Consider the following 20973-nt stretch of genomic DNA (forward strand, 5'->3'; position numbering starts at 1 on the left):
TTCGCATTATTTCAGCTTAAATAGTAACATTCCTGTAACCAAATATATGGTAAAGAATGAACATCATAAATCATATGTTAACAGATAGGTATGGTGTAGAAAACATTTGTTTTAGTGAGTTCTACAATATAAAAGTCATGAAAAGCATGTTTGTATTTACAAAGATGAATTTGCACAAACACCACATAGTACGAGAAGACATGTTATCGATATTTTTCCAACTATTAATAAAAGTCAATAAATTGCTACGTATTCAAAATGTGTATGCAAATTAACCGCTAACAATAATTCTATCTAATTCACACAGGCACAATTGGAACCAGTGTCTGAGTTAAGTATACAGTAGCTTTAAAATTCAGATTATTTATATATATATAAAACGCTGTTAATTTAAGGGTCAGCAATTTGCGTATTAACCATGAATAAAGCGTATGCAATTCTATATAGTTTTAATATTCAAAGTTATGACGAAGACCCGTTTAAGTTATGACACTTCAACTCGATATTTCTTCTCACTTTTGATAACGATGTATTCATTACGTCATCGAGTTAATTGTTCGTGAACAGTACAGAGGCTCGAAATTTGCTACGATCGTAAATGCTGCACTTATTTTGACACTTATTTTGTGGTTTTATATTTTGATAATGTTATGTCGACATATTCGTATGTGTTAAGATGTATTCATTTAATTTAGGATGTCGTAATATTATTCGTGTGCTGAATGCACCAAATGAGTCAGTCCGAAAGAAAAAAGGCAATAAAAAAAACATGGAAATTCACCTCTCATAATGTAGTTACGAAAAATGATGATAATGACCGACGTAGTTACAGATAAAGATGATGTGCCCAATTATTGCCGTCTTCAAAAGAATCGGCGTCAAGATTAAGTACGTCCCCAAAAAGAATTCAGCTACCTGTACCTTCCAAAGAGGAATCACCTTCGTGTTTCTTTTCTTCATACAATGTTTACATGCTACCAATAAATTGTTCCGTCAAGTAATTATATTTTTAGTTTATCTGCCACCTGAGCACAAATTGCTCAACGTGAGCTATATTGGTGGGTGTCTCAACGGCATCCGACGTAGTTTACTGTCAGTCATGACGTCCGTCGTTAACCGATTGCCAACAAAACAAGCATAACCTTAATCGCTTGGCAGATTTTCATTAATCATAACGGGAATGATCATTGGGTGACCGCATTTATTTATTTTTCAAGTCTTTTGCATATGTGAGACACAACAGATAAAATAGATCTTATAAGTGAATACTTAAAAATCTCGCCTGAAACCGCAAGGCTCATAGATCCGTTATTTATTATATAATATTGTAAAAATATCCTATACCAATTTGTTTACATTATTCCTTTGTGGTAAAAATTGGCCCACCCTGGGGTAGCTTATATTCTTTAAAAATATTATTAATGAAAACTTTAAAAAATAATTTCATCTGAAGATACAGTGCGTAAGGTTTGGTATTTGATATGTATCATCATACAGTGGTCATCCGCCGAATTTACTGTATTGTCAAAATACTTGGTACTTACTTGTTAGAGAATCTGCATAAAAGGTCATTGTTTTGTGGGCAAAATGGACCTGTTCTGAAATTAAAACATCTTGCTAATTGTACGTAGTAAACACCTATCATTTCTTACATAATATTCAGCTAGTGCCTAAATGAGAATTTAGGTTATCGATTCAAGGCCATCATGGCAAGTTTGTTCACAATACTAAACTAACCGTATGTGCTGGTGCATAGTTTATAAAGTGTTAAATAATAAAAACAAATTCAAAGTGAAAATAAAACAAAATTAATGCTGTAGATTCACCCATGGTGTATAAAGTGTTTGATAATACTAAATAGAAACAAATTCAAAGTGAAAAAATAATTCTGTAGATTTACCCATGGTTTGCAAAGTGTTTGATAATAAAAACAAATTCAAAGTAAAAAAAAAATCAAAAAAATCTGTAGATTCACCCATGGTGTATAAAGTGTTAGAAGCAAAATCAAAGTGAAAAACAATTGTTTGAAGCAGACCAGTAACACAATTATTGCTTTAGGCCTTATTTCTTGGCAATTTGTTGCTCTAGGAAATCAATACTGTTGTAATTAGGCGCCGTAAAACAGTGGGCCAACTGAGATTGAGATCCATTTTAATGGCTGTATATGTCTGGTCTATAAAAGCTCATAGGTTTATAGAATAATTTGATATTGGCATCCATTTCTGTGTTAAATTTGCACACCATGGATCTAAAAAGTAAAAAATCGACATCAAAATTATAAATTAGATAAGAACAGTCTCAGATCATGGTAATTAAGGTTTTATCCTTATTCAATGAAAACTGTTGAAAAGTATATATTATAATTCCTATGATATATTTTTTGCTCACCTGAGCACAACGTGCTCATGGTGAGCTTTTGTAATCGTCTTTTGTCCGGTGTCCGCCGTCTGTCATGCGACGTCAACATTTGCCTTGTTCACTCTCTAGAGGCCACATTTATTGTCCAATCTTCGTGAAATTTAGTCAGAAGATTGGTTTCAATGATATCATGGATGAGTTCGAAAATGGTGACGTTTGCTTGAAAAACATGGCTGCCAAGGGGCGGGGCATTTTTCTTTATATGGCTATAGCAAAATCTTGTTAACACTCTAGAGGCCACATTTATTGTCCGATCCTCATGAAACTTGGTCAGAAGATTCATCCGGATAATATCTTAGATGAGTTAAAAAATGATGCCGGTTGGTTGAAAAACATGGCTGCGAGAGGGCGGGGCATTTTTCCTTATATGGCTATAGTAAAACCTTGTTTACACTCTAGAGGCCACATTTATTTTCCTATCTTCGTGAAACTTGGTCAGAAGATTTATCCCAATAATATCTTGTTATCTCAGGTGAGCGACTTTGGGCCTTTCAGGCCCTCTCGTTTCAAACTTTTTCTTAATGCTCCCAAGACAATAAAGTTTCTACTCATGAATAGTCTTGAATCTTGAATATATCTCAACTAACCATGGGTTCAATTAAAAGAACTGATTAAATGTTGTTGTATTTTCAAAGAAATTAAAAAAGCAGCTTTTGTGTTCTTGTTTTTTGTGTGTGCTGGAACCGAATTTTGAAGGCCTTTGCAAACAGTTTGGATCCAGATGAGACGCCACAGAACGTGACGTCTCATCAGGATCCAAACTGTTTGCTATTCTGATAGTATTCTTGGGGAAAAAATGAAAAAAAATGCTAATTATAGAAATTCAGTAGACGACATTTTAGCAGACGACAAATTTCCCAGCATGCAAAGGGCTAAAGGCTGCATTGATTGCACAATCTGTATGAAACTTGGTAAGGACATTTATTCCATCGATAGCTCGGCTGGGTTCAGAACTGGGTCATGTTGGGTAAAAAACTAGGTCACTAGGTTAAATTAAAAAAAGCTTGCGATTTCTTAAAAGTCAACAAAATTAATGCTAAATCATAATAAAAACTTGTTAAAACATTTGTCCCAATTAAAGCACAGTTGATGTCAAACATGGGTCATTTGGTATCGAAAACTAGGGCACTGGGTGTAATTAACTAAAAAGTTTATTAACAATCTAGAGGCCACTTTTTTGCCCAATCACCAGAAAACTTGCTCGGAATATTAATTTCGTTCCTTATGATATTGTGGACAAAATTATAAAATGGTTCTTAAAACATCACAAAAGCTGATAAGGAGGGCTCAGTTTATTTGGGTTGGGTATCAGTTGAGTGACCTAGGTAAGTTGAAATATCAAGAGGTCCATATTATTATTGTCCCGGCAATTATTATGAATAGTTGTGATTTAGACCTTAAGAACTGTGATGTATGAATTTAATGGCCTAGTAAGTGGAGATTATAATTGTAAGAGTTTTTAAAGAAAACAAATCTCTACTTGAGATATGTCACTTGGTCAAGCTTATCAATTCTTAAGAGGTCCATTCTGTTTGAGCAAGCTTCATGAACTGGCTCTAAACATTTTCATGATTTCTTTGACAAGTCAGATATGGTTTCTCTCAATTGAAACATGGCCATCATAATGCCAGTGTTCCTTTTTTGTAAATTATAAGTATAACTATTTAAAAACTCTAGCTGTCACTTTTGTATATGCTGCCAGCTTTACTGCCAGTTGTTAGGCTATTTTTTGTCATAAGTCTATGTGAAACCTTGTGAACCTTACTTGCCCAAGTAGCCTCCATGTTCTTTTTTTAGAACTCATTACCCAAGCAGCCTCTATGTTCTATTTTAAGAACTCATTACATGTTCTATTTTTAGAACTCATAACCCAAGCAGCCTCCATTGTTTATTTTAAGAACTTATTGCCTAAGAAGCTTTTTAGAACTCTTTACCCAAGCAGCCACCATGTTTTATTTTAAGAACTCATTATCCAAGACGCCTCCGTGTACTATTTTTAGAACTCTTTACACAAGCAGTCACCATGTTCATTTTTTTAGAACTTATTATCCAAGAAGAACTCATCCAAGCAGCCTCCATGTTCTATTTTAAGAACTCATTACCCAAGAAGCCTCTGTGTTCTATTTTTAGAACTCATTAACCAAGCAGCCACAGGGTATGGACTCACCAGGGCGCAGTGGGGCCCGCATGATACTGTCTCATGACAAGCGGTACTTCATCAAAACTCTAGTCAGTGAGGAAGTGGAACAGATGCACCACCTTCTCAAGCAATATCTTCAGGTGAGAAACAGTTACTTGATATTAACTCCTCAGATGCTCATTTAAACCTATTTTAAGTGCATTAGAAAATCAAATTTATGAAAGACTTTTCTTAATAGATTTTAGTTTTAAAAGTTTCATTTGCACCCACAAGATACTGATAAGCAGCAAACAGCATAAAACATGAACAACCTGGGAGATACATCTTCTCGCAGGCTGTTCTGGTTTTATGCTGGTTTTATAAAGCAACTTTCACTTTACTTCTGAGCGACGAAGTGTTAAGCATGTGCCCAGCTTTTGCATCAAATAATTTGAAGTGGCTGGTAAAAAAAGGATTCTTTTCTATGTGAAGAATATGCTTAACATTCGTATGGATTCTTTCATATGAGAAAGGTTGTAATGGAAAACAAATAATTTCTTGCTGCAATAACGAAATTTCATGAAGTTTTGTATAAAAAAAAATGAAATTGATGTCACTAGGTCCAAGGTCAAGGTCACTGTCACAATAAGTGTAAAAATTGTTTCTGATCAATATCTTGTCAATGAACTGATCGATTGGTTTGATACTTCACATGTGCATTGGCCTAAGAAAGTAGATGACCCCTATTGAAATTAGGCTCACTAGGTCAAAGGTAAAGGTCACTGTCATAATAAGTGTGAAAATAGTTTCCGATCAATAACTCGTCAACGAATTAAACGATTGGCTTGATACTTTGCATGTGCATTGGCCTTGGACAGTAGATAACCATATTGAAAATAGGGTCATTAGGTCAAAGGTCACTGTCACAATAAGCGTGACAATCGTTTCCGATCAAAAATTTGTCAACAAATTGACAGATTGGCTAGATACTTCAAATGTGCATTGGCCTTGGACAGTAGATGACCCCTGTTGAAATTGGGGTCACTAGTTTAAAGGTAAAGGTCACTGTGACATAAAGTGTTTAATTGGTCATCAAAGGAATGAGTAATGGTTGTCAAGGCCCTATTTGGGGGGGGGGCATCTATCTCTGGCTGCGGAGCTCTTGTTATGGGCAAGTTTTTTGTGTAGCGTATTTAATATCTTATAAATTTATCAAGTTTCTGAACATATTTGAATATACAGGTAAGCTTTCCTGTGCACAAAGAAATAGATGGTAAGCTGTTGTGGTCGGTTACCGGTCCTTGTGCGAAATGTGCGAAGTTTTTTATTAATTAAGAAATATCAGTAGGTATGATATAAAGACTGTCATTTTATTAGCTCGGCTGTTTTCAGACAAAACCCGATGTATTGTCATAGCCAGCTCGTTCTCCGCCGTCCGCCGTCCGCGTCTTGCTAAAACCTTTACATTTTGTTAAGGTTTGGAGCATTGGCTCTTAAATCAAAGTGCTTCAACCTACAACTTTGAAACTTCACATGTAGCTGCACCTTGATGAGTTCTACATGCCACACCCATTTTTGGGTCAATAGGTCAAAGGTCAAGGTCACTGTGACCTCTAAAAAAAATCAAAAAAAATCTGACAAGCATTCATTTATTAAAAACTGCACTTGCAGCCGAGCATGGCATCCGTTATGCGGTGCTCTTGTTTTAGAATTTAGTTATTGTTATACACAGCCTTAAACATAAAGTGGTATATAGGTATCTATATAATATAATCTATATAATCATATGTCAGTTTGTCTGGAGTTCAGTCAGTCCGTTCATACTAGGCATAAAGTTGGCGTCAGGCATTCTCATACAATTTTCAATGTATATCATTTAACCCTTTCCCACTCAGAAGCAAAGTGATATTCGCTAAGTGCAAACAGCATAAAACCAGAACAGCCTTGCAGTCTGTTCAGGTTTAACGCTGTTTGCTGCTCATCAGTATCTAAGGGTTGGAAATGAACTTGAAACTTGAATTTAATAAGAAAGGTATTTAATTTAATGTAACTTTCTAAGGGACTACAAATGCATCAAAATACATATCTAAGTGGTAAAGGGTTAAAATTTTATGTGCAGGCAATGTGCCCTATGATATGAAGCTGTGCATGTGCGATTTTATTGTCCTACATTAAAAGTTACACAAGTTAGCCTCTCTTTTCAACTTAAGATTTTTTTTGACTTGGTTATTTTTTCTAATGACAGTAGACTGTAAGCAGAAATATACATATCTCAAACTACATCATCCAGATGTGTAACTTTTGGTATTTAACATTTTATATTGCCCCTGTACTTAGTTTCATCCAATCATTACCCCTGGGTTAAAACTGGCCAAAAAGCCGTTGGGATCAAATTATTCATATAGACTTACATGGTAACATAACCTTAAAGAAATCATTCCGCTGAAACCACAAGACCTAAAGGTTTATATTACAATTTGGTATGTAGCATTCTATTGTTGTTCTCAACAAACTTGTTCAAAACATGTCCCAGGGGTAAAGCAATGGCCATGCACCATGATACAATTTTTCATTGGTACAATTGTTATTACTGCTGTGCGGAGTTGGTGTTTATTCATCCCCACTGTGTTTGTATACCCCCACAAACGAAGTTTAGGGGGTATATAGGAGTGAGCTTTTCGGTCAGTCGGTCTGTCTGTCGGTCCGTATATAGTGTCTGCTCTCTAATTCAAGTTGTTTTCATCTGATCTTCACCAAACTTGATCAGATGATGTATCTAGATGATGTCTAGGTCAAGTTCGAATATGGGTCATGCTGGGTCAAAAACTAGGTCACATGGTCACTGAGTGCGTTTTAAACATTGAGCATGGTGTCCGCTCTCTAATTCAAGTAGTTTTCATCACAGCTTCACCAAACATGGTCAGAAGTTGTATCTAGATGATGTCTTGGCCAAGTTCGAACATGGGTCATGGCAGGTTAAAAACCAGGTCACTGGGTCATTTAGTGCGTTTTAAACATTGAGCATGGTGTCGGCTGTTTTTGGTGAAGACAACATGCAAACTATTCTGTGTCAATGCGACATGTGGGGGTATTCGTCACGTCTGTGACAAAGCTCTAGTTGTTGCTGTTGTGCCAGGCTCCACTATCCCGTCTTTAGTGTGCTTTGCAGTGTAACATGTAAAAATCTCAACCAATATTAAGTTAACATCTGAGTTACTCAACGTTTCACTGATGTAAAGAAGTATTTTTTTTGGCTTGTGTTTAATTTCAAAATCTGACTCTTAAAAAAAGTCTTGCTAGAACCCAGAAATTGTTTATCCATCCACAGAATTGAAATGTATGCATGTACATCATGTACCAAGAACTTAACTATTTGAGTTGTGATGTGAATCCCTTTATGTGATACTTCACCCAGTGTGGTGTCAATCATATGTCATAAACGTGAACCAAAGCTGGCTAATTGGCTCGCAACTTGTCGTTGTTCTCTTAAAATGCAGTCTGCACAACGGATATTATCAGATATAAAGATGCCTATTTGAGGAATTGGAAGAGAATACCTTAAATATTGACCCAGTTCTGTCTGACTTCCCCACTTTATACATCAGTTTTAGGTATTCAGTGTTTTTTTCACCAGTTTAAGAATGGGGCCAGAGCACTTTGGACTGGAAAAAATCACATTGATTTGACTAAAATTTGGAAATTGTTGTGTATTTTTTTGCTAACAAATACTTTAAAAATGAGCATAAAGGTGTTGATATTCTATATTAAATTTACTAATTAGGTTCAACCAAAAGAGCTGAATAAGGAAATGAACTAAAAATTGCAAGTAATACAAAATATATATTTTTGTTTCAACAATATGTAATCTTTGGCAGTCATAAGGGACAACAATAAACTTGTAGTCCGCAAGATTTTGCAGTGATCTATTGTGTCAATATTATGATTCAACAATCCCATCTGCTAAAAGTACTTTATAAGTGTATTTTTCTCATCTTTTGAAACTACTATTGGTATCTTTTTACAAACAATTTTTAAAGTCGCAATATGAAGTTCCATAAACATTAACAACAAATTCTCACAAAATTTAAACCCTGAATTAGATCAGGATTCGGTTAATGATGAGATAAAAGAGTATAATGCACCAAGCAAATTAAAAGACATGGACTTGAAATAGTCTCAAACATAAACGCGTTCCCTCTCAGAAGCAGAGTGAAAATGGATATGTGCAAACTCGCAGATAACTCGCAGTCTGTTCAGGTTTTATGCTGTTTCCTGCTCATCAGTATCTAAGGGTTGGAAATAAATCCTTTAAAGCTTGAATCTAGTAAAAAAGGTCTTTAATGTGCCTCCGTAGCTCAGTGGATAAGGCGCTTGCGTTAAAATCCAGAGGTCCCGGGTTCGATCCCGGGCCGAGGCACATACATGCCAGTCATGTTTCAGCGGAATGCTGACTGACAAATAAAGGTTTAGCCCGGCATTAAGACGTTATATTAAAAAAAAGGTCTTAAATTATATTTAACTTTATAAGGGACCATACTAGCGTCAAAATACGTATCTAAGTGGTTAAGGGATAACACAACAAATCAGTTTGCACATATTTTAGATGTTAAACATTTATGCCTAGCGTCTAGAAAAAAGGCCTTGGCAAACAGCCTAGACCCAGATGAGACGCCACAAAATGCGGTGTCTCATCAGGGTTTGCGCTGTTTGCTTAAAGGAATTTCTGTAAGAAATATTCTAAATATGGAAATAAATATACCAGACATCCCTAATTTGGGTAATAAATTGATCCAATTTAGAAGGATGGGAGAGTCCACTAGGCATAAATGGGTTAATCGTGCCTTGTTCACAATGATGCTCATTACTTGGCACATTCTGAGACTACAACAGCCAGCAAAGCGTGTTATTGCTGGTAATTGCGGGTTATTACGTGTAATTGTGTTTGCTGCTCTGTTGCAAAAAACTTGAGGCAAGTCTTGTGATCAATTATTGATGAATGCTGAATCAATTTGGATAACAAATGGGATGCTGTTAACACCGGTTGTATCAAGTTTCTTAATTTTGTCAGTATGCTGGGAAGGCCTTAGCTAGTATTACCTGTTTATTGTGCCTTTCTGAGTACACATGTAACGGTATTCATTGTTGATAAATAATTTCCTTTAGTCTGTCTTGATATAAATATGTTATGTGGTATTGATCCTTTATGGTGAAGTAAAAAGTGTTATTATACCCCCATAAACAAAGTTTAGGGGGGTATATAGAAGTGAGCTTGTCTGTCTGTCTGTCGGTCGGTCGGTCGGTCGGTCCGTATTAAGTGTCTGCTCTTTAATTCAAGTTGTTTTCATCCGATCTTCACCAAACTTGGTCAGATGTTGTATCTAGATGATGTCTAGGTCAAGTTCAAATATGGGTCATGCCGGGTCATAAACTAGGTCATGGGGTCACTTAGTGCGTTTTAAACATTGAGCATGGTGTCTGCTCTTTATTTCAAGTAGTTTTCATCCCATCTTCACCAAACTTGTTCAACAGTAATGTTGTATCTAGATGATGTCAGTAGGTCAAGTTCGAAAATGGTCATGCCGGGTCATAAACTAGGTCACGGGGTCACTTAGTGTGTTTTAAACATTGAGCATGGTGTCTGCTCACTAATTCAAGTAGTTTTCATCACAGCTTCACCAAACTTGGTCAGAAGTTGTATCCAGATGTTGTCTAGGTCAAGTTGGAATATGGGTCATGCCGGGTCATTAACTAGGTCACGGGGTCACTTAGTGCGTTTTACACATTTAGCATGGTGTCCGCTCTCTTATTCAAGTAGTTTTTATCCCATCTTATTCAAACTTGCTCAAAAGTTGTATCTAGATGATGTGTAGGTCAAGTTCGAATATGGGTCATGCCGGATCATAAACTACGTCACGGGGTCACTTAGTGTGTTTTAAACATTGAGCATCAGGTGTCCGCTCACTAATTCAAGTAGTTTTCATCACAGCTTCACCAAACTTGGTATGAAGTTGTATCTAGATGATGTGTAGGTTAAGTTTGAACATCGGCCATGCTGTGTCACAAACTAGGTCACGGGTCATTTAGTGTGTTTAAATCATTGAGCATGGCGTCTGCTTTTTTTTAAGACAACATGCAAAATATTCTGTGTCACTGCGGCATATGGGGGTGTTCGTCACGTCTGTGACAAAGCTCTAGTTTTGTTTGTTCAAAATCTGGTCCGGTATTCGGCCCCATTCCGAAAGAAAGTATATATTTTTCCCAAATGGGACATCAGAATATCTGATTGAAGGTTTAAAACAGACAAAAAAACTTTTTTTAGATCTCTACATTTAGTTCATCTCCCATCCAGCTCTAATATTAAATATATTTTATTCTCAATTTTGAAGCATTTGTTAGCAAAACAACAACAGAAATATTATCCCAATTGTGGTCAAAACACCGCAATTTTTCCCAATCCAAAGGGAAATGGGCCCTGCATTCCCAAAATGGTGAATAAAACACTGGTCAATTTACCAGTATTTTTTATTGAAGATGAATGCGACTTTTAACCCAACCAGTTCTACCATTTTTAACTGTTTTACAATTCATGTCTGTGCAATCATCATAGGTGATTTGGCATTTTATGATAAACATTTAATTTTGAAGAAAAGAAATGCTGAATTATTTCACTTCCAAAAGATGTTTCTTGATTGGAGCAAAATATATGAGGATATTAGAAGTGTTCAAGAGTAAGAAGACTAGTTTAAGTGGTTACACTTCAGTTTTATACAAGATGGTTGTATGTAACCTTTCTGTTAAAGCAATTGAATTGCAATACCAGGAATGGCTTTTCCATATCTACTTGTGTACATTTTTTTTAACTATTTGCAACTGGTTTCACTCTTGCAACACCAGCATGATGTTGTCTGTTTTGAAAGTTCACTATATATGCAATATTCCCAGTTATTGACCCTCCGGATGGCTGGGAGTTGCAACAGATTACGTTGTTTTTTTCCATGAAAACTTTCCACCTGTACTCCAGGCGGCATTTTTAGCTCACCTGATTGCTCAGGTGAGCTTTTGTGATCGGTCTTTGTCCGTCGTCTGTCCGTCCGTCCAAATTTGTTCGTAAACATTCTAAAGGCCACATTTATTGTCCGATCTTCATGAAACTTGGTCAGAAACTTTGTCCCAATGAAATCTCGGTCGAGTTTGAAACTGGGTCGTGCCGGATCAAAAACTAGGTCACTAGGTCAAAAAAAAAGAAAACATTTGTAAACACTGTAGAAGTAAAAGTTCTTGCCCAAAAGTCATGTAACTTTGTCAAAATGTTTGTCTAAATGATATGTTGGTTGAGTTCAAAAGTGGTTCCGATCCGTTGAAAAGCATGGCCGCCAGTGGGCGGGGCAGTTTTCCTTATTTGGCTATAGAGAAACCTTGTAAACATTCTAGAAGTCACAAGTTTTGCCCAATCATCATGAAAGTTGGTCAAAACATTGGTTTGATAGATATCTCGGACGAGTTCGAAAATGGTCCCGATCGGTGAAAAAACATGGCCGCCAGTGGGCGGGGCAATTTTCTCTATATGTACATAGTGAAAACATGTGAACTCTCTAGAAGTCACATTTTTGGCCTAATTTTCATAAAATTTGGTCAGAACATTTGTTTCCTTGATATGAGAGTTGAGTTCGAAAATGGTTCTGGCCAGTTAAATAACATGGCTGCTGGGGGGGGGGGGGGCAGTTTTCCTTATTTGGCTATAGAGAAACCTTGTAAACACTCTAGAAGTCACAATTTTTGCCCAATCATCATGAAAGTTGGTCAAAACATTGGTTTTATTGATATCTCATACGAGTTTGAAAATGGTCCCGATCGGTGAAAAAACATGGCCGCCAGTGGGCGGGGCATTTTCCTCTATATGTATACAGTGAAAACATGTGAACACTCTAGAAGTCACATTTTTTGCCCAATTTTCATGAAATTTGGTCAGAACATTTGTTTCCTTGATATGAAAGTTGAGTTCAAAAATGGCTCCGGTCAGTTGAATAACATGGCTGCCGGGGAGGGGGGTTGTTTTCTTAAATTTATACAAAGTAAAAAAAGCTTGTGAACACTCTAGAAGTCACATTTTTTGCCCAATCATCATGAAACTTGGTGAAAAGATTGGTTTTATATATATCACATAATTAATGCCATAATTTTTACCCTTAGATTGTCCAAATTTACATTGTATTATACAAAATCCTTGTAAACACTCTAGAGGTCACAATTTTGTTTCAGATTTTATGAATCTTGGTTATAATATTTATTTTTGTAAGCAAAGTTTGATGTTTGGTAAGGGGGGTCAACTCAAAATATAGGTCACCAGGTCAAATCTTACAAAAACAAAAACACTCCATATGCCAGAGTTTTGGTTCAATAATGATGAAACTTGACCAGGATGTTTGTCTGGAAAATATCTCTATGTCAAGTTTGACGTTTGGTAAAGATTGAATGAACCGACTCCTCTCAGGTGAGCGAACTAGGGCCATCTTGGCCCTCTTGTTATGTATTCATAAAAGCTCAAAGCATTCAATCAGAACAAATGATATTTTAGGGAATTTCTTTGAATAACATGAAATGCAGCTACCGGGTAAATACTATTGTGTTTGATTCTCGCAGCACATCGTGGAGTGTCACGCTAACACGATGTTGCCCCACTACCTGGGGATGTACCGGATCACGGTGAATGACGTGGAGACCTACCTATGCGTGATGAGAAACGTGTTCAGCCCACGACAACCCACACACAAGAAATATGATCTGAAGGTGTGTGGCGTGTCACGATGTTTTTCTAGGGCTCCTATTCACCAACTGATTCTGAAGACTTCTCAATTTCTATACAGAATATTCTTAAAACTGTTATAAATTTAAACTCCTTGGAAATTAGGTCTTAGTTAGAACCTTAAATTGAATAATTCTTTGTTAAGAATTATATGTTTATGAGACAAGCCTGTATTTACCAACTTATTTTCATACTTAAGAAGGATGAAGAATAGATTTAACACCAAGAAAAATACATCCAGCGTTTGAATATATATGGGCTTCTACTGGTCATTATGTCTTTAACAGAATGTTCTACATGAAAAATGATGTATATACAGGCAGTTAATGTTAATTGAATCAATATTTAAGCAACTTTTGAATATTTCAATTTAAATAATATTCTTTATTCTTAAAATAAAGTCTAAGTCTAAGAATTGTTTGGTGAGTACTGGCCCAGGGCTTTCCTTTTACTCTCAGCTTGACCCTTAGACTAGCAGACATTGAAAGAAGATTCAACTCTTTCTACAAGATAAGAGTCAAAATGAAAAATTAACAGAAAATAATGAAATCTGGCGGACTCTCAGAGATGTGAACTTATGTGTCTGTTTAAACTTTGCAATTTGCAAAAATTCGTTCAAGACAATGTCCAGGGGTGAAATTATGAATTGAATTTTACACACCAATTACCTTTTTAGTTTTACAAATATATATTTAAAGGGGCTTGTTCATAGTTTGTACATCTTTTGTACATTATGTGAAAAAGTGCTTGCAATATATATCTATCTGAGTGTCTTCTGTGTACATGTATCTACAACATATTATTGACACAAACATTAAATTCTTTATGTTTTTGTTACAGGGCTCGACTGTTGACCGATGTGCAAGTGACAAGGAAAAGGTATTTTTAGAGAAAAAAAACGCATTATTTGTTTTCCTGATGTTTGCCATATAATGTTAAACCTTTGATCTCTTATACCCAAACATTTTTCTATACCACTTATACAAATACTTATTCAGGAAGACATTCATTAAATGAGCAATTAGAATGGTCTGATATTTATTCTCCTTAGAAAAATAATATATATTTTAAGCTCAAGGGATATGACTTTTTTGTATAAAATGCTTGGCAAAAATATTGGGAAAAATACTCAACCATATTAGTCACAAGTGTTACTCTTATCAGTGATGTGATTTTGTAGTTGATTTTCTTCTTGTTAACACCAAGGTAGGTTTGGAAATTGTTTTTACATTTCAAGATCCATGTAAAAGTCAAGAATTTGGGTGAAGATAGTTTTGCCAATAGTTGATAGCAGTTGCCATGCACTGGCTTAGCAAGGACAACACTTTCCGCTTTTTTTTGGGTATTTGGATTAGGACAGGGCATGGGGGACTTTTTTGTCAAAAGGGCACCTTTGACAAGCATTTTTTTGTCAAAAGTGCTCTTTTGAGCGCGTGGGCGTTTCTGAAATGCTTCCTTTTGCATGTTAATTTACATGTTTTTAATAATTTTTAGAATATATTATTCCCGTTATTATTAAACCATTCAAATATAATGTCTATAATGAGGAATAAATTAATCCCAATCTAATTAGAGATTTATTAATTATCATATGCACAAAAAAAAAAAAGGGTAGGGGGGCCCTTGGAAGGGAGGGGCAGAGGTTCAGAAGGGCAGGGCGGGTTGTCCTTCAATTTAGGCCTAGCTGGAGCACTGGTCCATGATTAGCCTATGTGAACTGCATTGAGTCCAGTTTTCCCAGAGCCTGGCTCATAAACCTCTTTCTTCTATAGGCAAAGGAGTTGCCCACCTTCAAGGACAATGACTTCTTGGAAGATGATGCTAAAGTCAACATCGGGGCAGAGGAGAAGGCAGAACTGATGAACAAACTGACCCGCGATGTGAACGTAAGTTTCTAGGGGACCTAACTGTGGAGGCCGGAATTTTTAAATTTTAAGAAATATTTCCTCCCTTTTAATGTTAGATACTTTCCAATGGAGCTTACTATGGGGGCTTGATTTGTGCACTTGCAGAAGTATTACCTCCCTTTGAATGGGATGCTGCTTTCAGAAAGTGATTAAGCTGTCAACCCAAATGTTAATATAATAAAATGATATGAAAAAAAAGAAAAAAACAAGCAAATTCGTTGAATTGATATCCCCACCAAAAACAAAGTCAATTCTTTATCCCTTTGCCTTTGGCAGGGGATAAAAAAGCAAAACAATGTCTTTAAAATTTTAATAAGCGAATAAATAGTGTTTGTGATATAGTGAAGAATCTTTGTTGACAATAAAGTATTTAATCTTTTGATGATGGGAGCTACAAAAGAAATGATCTTTCTTTATTACAAGGTCATCCTTTAAGGTCAAAGGTCAAAATACAAATCCAAGGGAAGTAATAAGCTTTAAAGGAAGATAATTATTTATTATTCAGTATTGAACATAGCAACTTGATATTTGGCATGCATGTGTATCTCATGGAGCTGCATATTTCGAGTGGTGAATCTACAGTCACGGTAGTGGCTTTTAATTATTTGCTACTAAAAATAGAGATTTGTTAGAGACAATTATTTTCAAGGGAAGTAATTTATATAATTATAAATCTCAGATTATATATTTCCTTACCAAGAATTAAAGTTCTTTTCACAGTTACTGTACAGATTTTTTATTTTGATTATTTATAACTCAAATGATTGATTTGGAGGTGTTTTTTTAGACAAAGGGGAAGACGCTTGGTGAAAGGGGAAAATAGAGGGCGAAAGAGATATATTTTTGGGGAAAAAATAAAAACTGTTTAAATCAATGTCTATAACTCATCTACTCTGATTTCAGGGGGTTTTCACCACTGTCTTCGTCTCCGGAAAATGGAGGCATTCCCAAAGCAAAAAAAAACGGCCCCCATTCCCAATCAAATCTAGATGAAATTTTTCTAAATTGCAATAAAGAAGTTTTCTGTCAAAATCATTAAAAAACATTAACAAACACAAATGACATTTAGAGTGACTTCCCTTTATCCATTACGTTATATAGCATGCCCTTAACGACTCAGATGTAAGCATGTTTAGTTTGAGGATTATTCTACCAACATTGACAGCGATAAAGTGCGAAATGTTCCGCATGACTGCAAAAATTAACAGGAACCGCAAACTACACATTCTAATCCAAGTCCGTAGACGCTTATTTCTATTTTAACGTGTTAACGTGTTTTAGCGACCACCGCAAATGAGCCAGTATTGCAATGGATAATTAAGCAATCAAAATTATCAATAATCGGTTTAAAACTGAAATAAATGCTAAACAACGATATGTTTTGGTGAAAAATGATATTATTGGAGGGCAAATTGGACAAAATCAAAGGGAAGTAATAAGCTTTAAAGGGAGATGATTTCTATTCCTGCCAAATGATAAATAGAAATTTTTATTTCAAAGCGGCACAGTAGGGGGCATTGTGTTTTTGACGAACACATCTCTTGTTCTGTTTTCTTGGCAATCCTGAAATTAACTGACTACATCCTGCACTTAATAGGCCACATATTTTGTGTTCAAGTTTTTGACCAGCCTGCACTTAATTTTTGCTTTGGTAACATTTTACTTAATGTTTTAAAAAAATGCTTGGAAAGTTGGCAATTTTATAATGGGACCCTATGGGAACTGGAATGAGTGTACTCTTTTCTTTTGTTGTTCTTGGCCAGCCTGCACTTTAATGGATTTTATCTTTTCTATTAAAGTTGATGGTCAGCCATAAATTAATGGATAGCATCTTTTCTACTGAATGCACTATATTTTCTGTTACAGTTCTTGGCCAGTCTGCACCTAATGGACTACAGTCTGATCGTGGGCATCCATGACTGCGACAGGATCGAGCCCGAGGGCTCGGACATCAATGCCCAGAATAGCGAGTCTGACGGGGAGCCTGTGAGTGGGGAAGACGAGAACGGGCTCGAGGAACAGGTGCCAGACATCGGCGGGTTCGCACCCACACCGCCCGACAGCCCACAACCGTACGGGCCTGTGCCGGCATTCAACGGGGACATAGATCCGAACATTGAGAAGTTCGGAGTGAAGAGTTTGGAAGGTAGGTCAGCGATTGTTTTTCGTTAGAATTTTGGGCCATTATAGAGACTTGTTCCCAAGGAAAATAAGTATGTATTTTTTGCAATTGGACCTAAACATTTCTTATTGAAGGTTTCAACAACAACAATAATCAATTAATTTTAACATTGAGTTCATCTCCCGTCCAGCTGTATAAGTTAAACAGTATAAACTCTTATATTACACCTCAGAGATATTGATCCTTCTAAATCTCTATGACCGGTTTCAGTCTGTAAAATACGATAGAGAAACCTAAGAGTATATGGACCGGTCACTATTTATTGTATATGGACCATTTGGGGCTACACACCACTAAATGTGCACTGTGTTGAAGCGTTTTATTGAACAGCATTGACACTATTTCAGCTTTAACAAGAGTAAAAAACAACAACTTAATTTAGAATAAACGACACACTTACCTCAATGCCAACGTTAATGCTATGTTTATAACAATAATTAACGTTATTTATAACTCAAATGATTGATTTGTCAAAGGTTTTTTTAAATGATATTATTATCATTTCTTTCCTGTACTAAGTTGTGAAAGGTAGGGTTCATTACATACCTGTGTCCATAGATACATGATGAACTCTGGCTATGATCTCTTTGATAAACCACAGGTCGTGGTTGTCAGTGATGTCTGACTTGGTCATTTTTGATTGTCCACAGACCCCCCCCCCCCCTCCGGTTGGATTGGGCAAAATCCAAGGGAAGTAATAAGCTTTACATGATAAAATGATAAATAGAAATTTTTATTTCAAAGCGGTGCAGTAGGGGGCATTGTGTTTCTGACGAAGACATCTCTTGTTTGATATTTGTATTAACTCATGAACATACAAGTTTTAACCCATTTTCAAATGAAATATTTGTAATTGTTACCATTCTCTTGCCTTCACTTCTTTTGAAAAAAAAATCCGTTTAAATATTATTTGGAACGGTAATCCATTCCATTAAAATAATATTTTGAACGGCAACTATTTTTACTTTTACAGGAGGACCAAAGAAGGAGATTTGCTTCCTTGCACTTATAGACATTCTGACACGGTATGGAATGAAAAAGCGCACCGCTCTTGCCGCAAAGACGATGAAACATGGCGTTGGGGCGGAGATATCCACCGTTCATCCCGATCAATATGCAAAACGGTTCCTTGAATTTATCGACAAGTGTATAGCGTGACAGTCAAAGTGATATTTGTTTGTTAAGTGTTCACGTTTTTACATGTTACAGGGGTGAGATTTCTCCTCCTTTAAGCTGTCAGCTCCATAACAATGTAAAACTAATTATACAAATAGGTATTAACAATGCTGGATCTAAATACAAATGAAGAGTTTAGTTAAAACCTGTAAGATGGGTAGGGAATTTTCCTCCGTTGAGGTGGTTCTTAAATCACAACACTGATGTTAGAAGTTTGTTTACCAGAGGGACAGAAACTAAGTTGTGTACGGTAGGTTGCCGAGACGGGTAACTATCCTTAGTACATTGGTTGACCGTGCAAAGAAAAAAGGAGCCCAGGACCAAGTACATGTCGTAATTATCTTATGCTTACATTTAAGAAAACAAAATCAAACAACAATAAAATATTTCTGCCATGACTCAATGTAAAATTCTCTTTAATGAACCTGAATGTTGATTCTTTAAAAATAAAATAAAGTTATCAGCAGTGGGGGAAATGGTTCAAGCTTTTATGAAAAGCTGGTTGCCCAGTCGCATGACCAACTTTTGAAATGAACTTGCCTCAGCCTCAAGCTTCAAGTATTTTTTTATTATTATTATTTGTTTTGGTAAAAAATATTACCATGTTTCAAAAAATGTACTGAGCAATAGCTGTTGTTTTACTATGTTACATGTTATTGTAAAATTCAAGTATTGAATTGTTTGCTGTCAGCAAAATCTCATTTATTGTAAGTTTTATTTCTTAAAAGACTGAACCTATCAAGATGACAGAGAAAAAAATACGAACTAATACATTATCGTCCAATACTACATTGCTGCACACATCTATAGAAGTATTGAATGAATCTGTATTTGTTCCCATATAAGTATTCTATAGTCATAATATAATGTTACAATTATAGAGAATTGTATCCGAAATATGAAATTTTTTTGTAGCCATTGATTATTATACATGTTCTTGTTGTCAAACATGGAGGGCCCATATTCCCCTAACCCCGAAGCAAAAACAGACGAAAAATTTTATAATTCTGTTTGTTTGGCTATTTGTTGTTTAGATGTTTTTACAGGAGCATGTTTTAAACAGGCACATAAAACTGAAGTGATTAATATATTATCCTTCACTTAGCAGAAAACATGTTCCTTATATTTTATAGAACATTTGATCTGAAATGTTGCCTTAAAAACCATCTTATGTTAAGATTTCCCTACCGTGTTATTTGAAAATGGGCCCTTGTTGATATGTAAATCCAAATATCGCTGATAGTGCGTGAAATCTTCGATTCTGAATAACATTTCTGTATGAGATCAAGTGAGTTTTAAATCCCAACTCATTAATGATGCATATGTACATGTACATTTATTATTTTATTTTTACACATTTACGTGCACATATTACTCATTGGTCCAAGGGGTAAAATGGAAATATGATACAATTTGCCTTCATCATACAGTTCCTTAGGTGTTGTTAACATGTTTGTCAAATGTATAGATAACATGTTAAAAAGGGAAAGTGTGATACTCAGCAATTAAAGTGCTCAATACCATATTGATCCAAGGGGGTACAATGGAAATATGATACTATTTGCCTTCATTATACAATGCCATAGATGTTGTAAACATGTTTGTAAAGTATAAACATTTAGTTAACATGTAAAAAAGTGACATTTTGTAACTCAGCAATTACAATGCACAATAAAAGTTGATTACAATGTAATTCTCACTGTCTCACATTTCACATGCTGTCAATGCTTCCAGTAAAAATGTCGTTTAATGCTATCCATTGAATTTTTTAGGAGGTGACTTTAGTTATGTATTTCTAATCCTATATGCTGGCAGCTTTGTTTGAATGGATTATAACAACTGGCATTGATATACTGAAAACTTTTACCTGTTTACCATGTTTTAATTGTTTTTGCCTTAAATGAGTTCTTTGACGATTGTTAGGTTGATTCATGCATACAATCCATACTTCTGTGCATGTTGTTCTTGAATAATATGAGCCGCGTTCTGGGGACACTGGGCTTGATGCATGTGCATAAAGTGTCGTCCAATACCAGCCTGTGCAGTCCGCACAGGTTCATCTGGGATGAAACGTTCTGCTTAGACTAGACTATCATTTAGAAGAGACATCCATTTAACAAAAAATTCCATACAAGCGGAAAGTGTTGTCCCTGATAAGCCTGTCTGGACGGCACAGGCTAATGTGGGACGACACCACACATGCATTTATCTAAGTTTTCCCAGTATGCAACTCAAATGATTATCCTTGATATATTTTCATTGTTGGTCAGTATTTGTAATTATTATATGATGGTCAATTTGTTAACCGTTTGCCACTCAGATATGCACTTAGATGCATTTGTAGCCCCTTAAATCAAGTTGTATTTTA

At 35.7% G+C, this 20973-nt stretch overlaps 1 protein-coding gene across 1 annotated transcript in view; it reads left to right on the forward strand.

Annotated features, from left to right (window-relative positions):
• LOC127854605 (phosphatidylinositol 5-phosphate 4-kinase type-2 alpha-like) overlaps positions 1–19497 on the forward strand; it is a 37231-nt gene extending 17734 nt beyond the window's left edge. The window contains exons 2-7 of the mRNA XM_052389669.1: positions 4549–4698; positions 13178–13324; positions 14181–14219; positions 15113–15226; positions 17114–17393; positions 18403–19497. Coding sequence (XP_052245629.1) covers positions 4549–4698; positions 13178–13324; positions 14181–14219; positions 15113–15226; positions 17114–17393; positions 18403–18587 — 915 coding nt within the window. The 3' untranslated portion in view covers positions 18588–19497. The remainder of the gene's footprint in view (positions 1–4548; positions 4699–13177; positions 13325–14180; positions 14220–15112; positions 15227–17113; positions 17394–18402) is intronic.
• Positions 19498–20973: the final 1476 nt, after the last annotated feature.

This window comes from Dreissena polymorpha, chromosome 13, assembly GCF_020536995.1.
Source record: "Dreissena polymorpha isolate Duluth1 chromosome 13, UMN_Dpol_1.0, whole genome shotgun sequence".
NCBI classification, from domain to species: Eukaryota; Metazoa; Mollusca; class Bivalvia; order Myida; family Dreissenidae; genus Dreissena; species Dreissena polymorpha.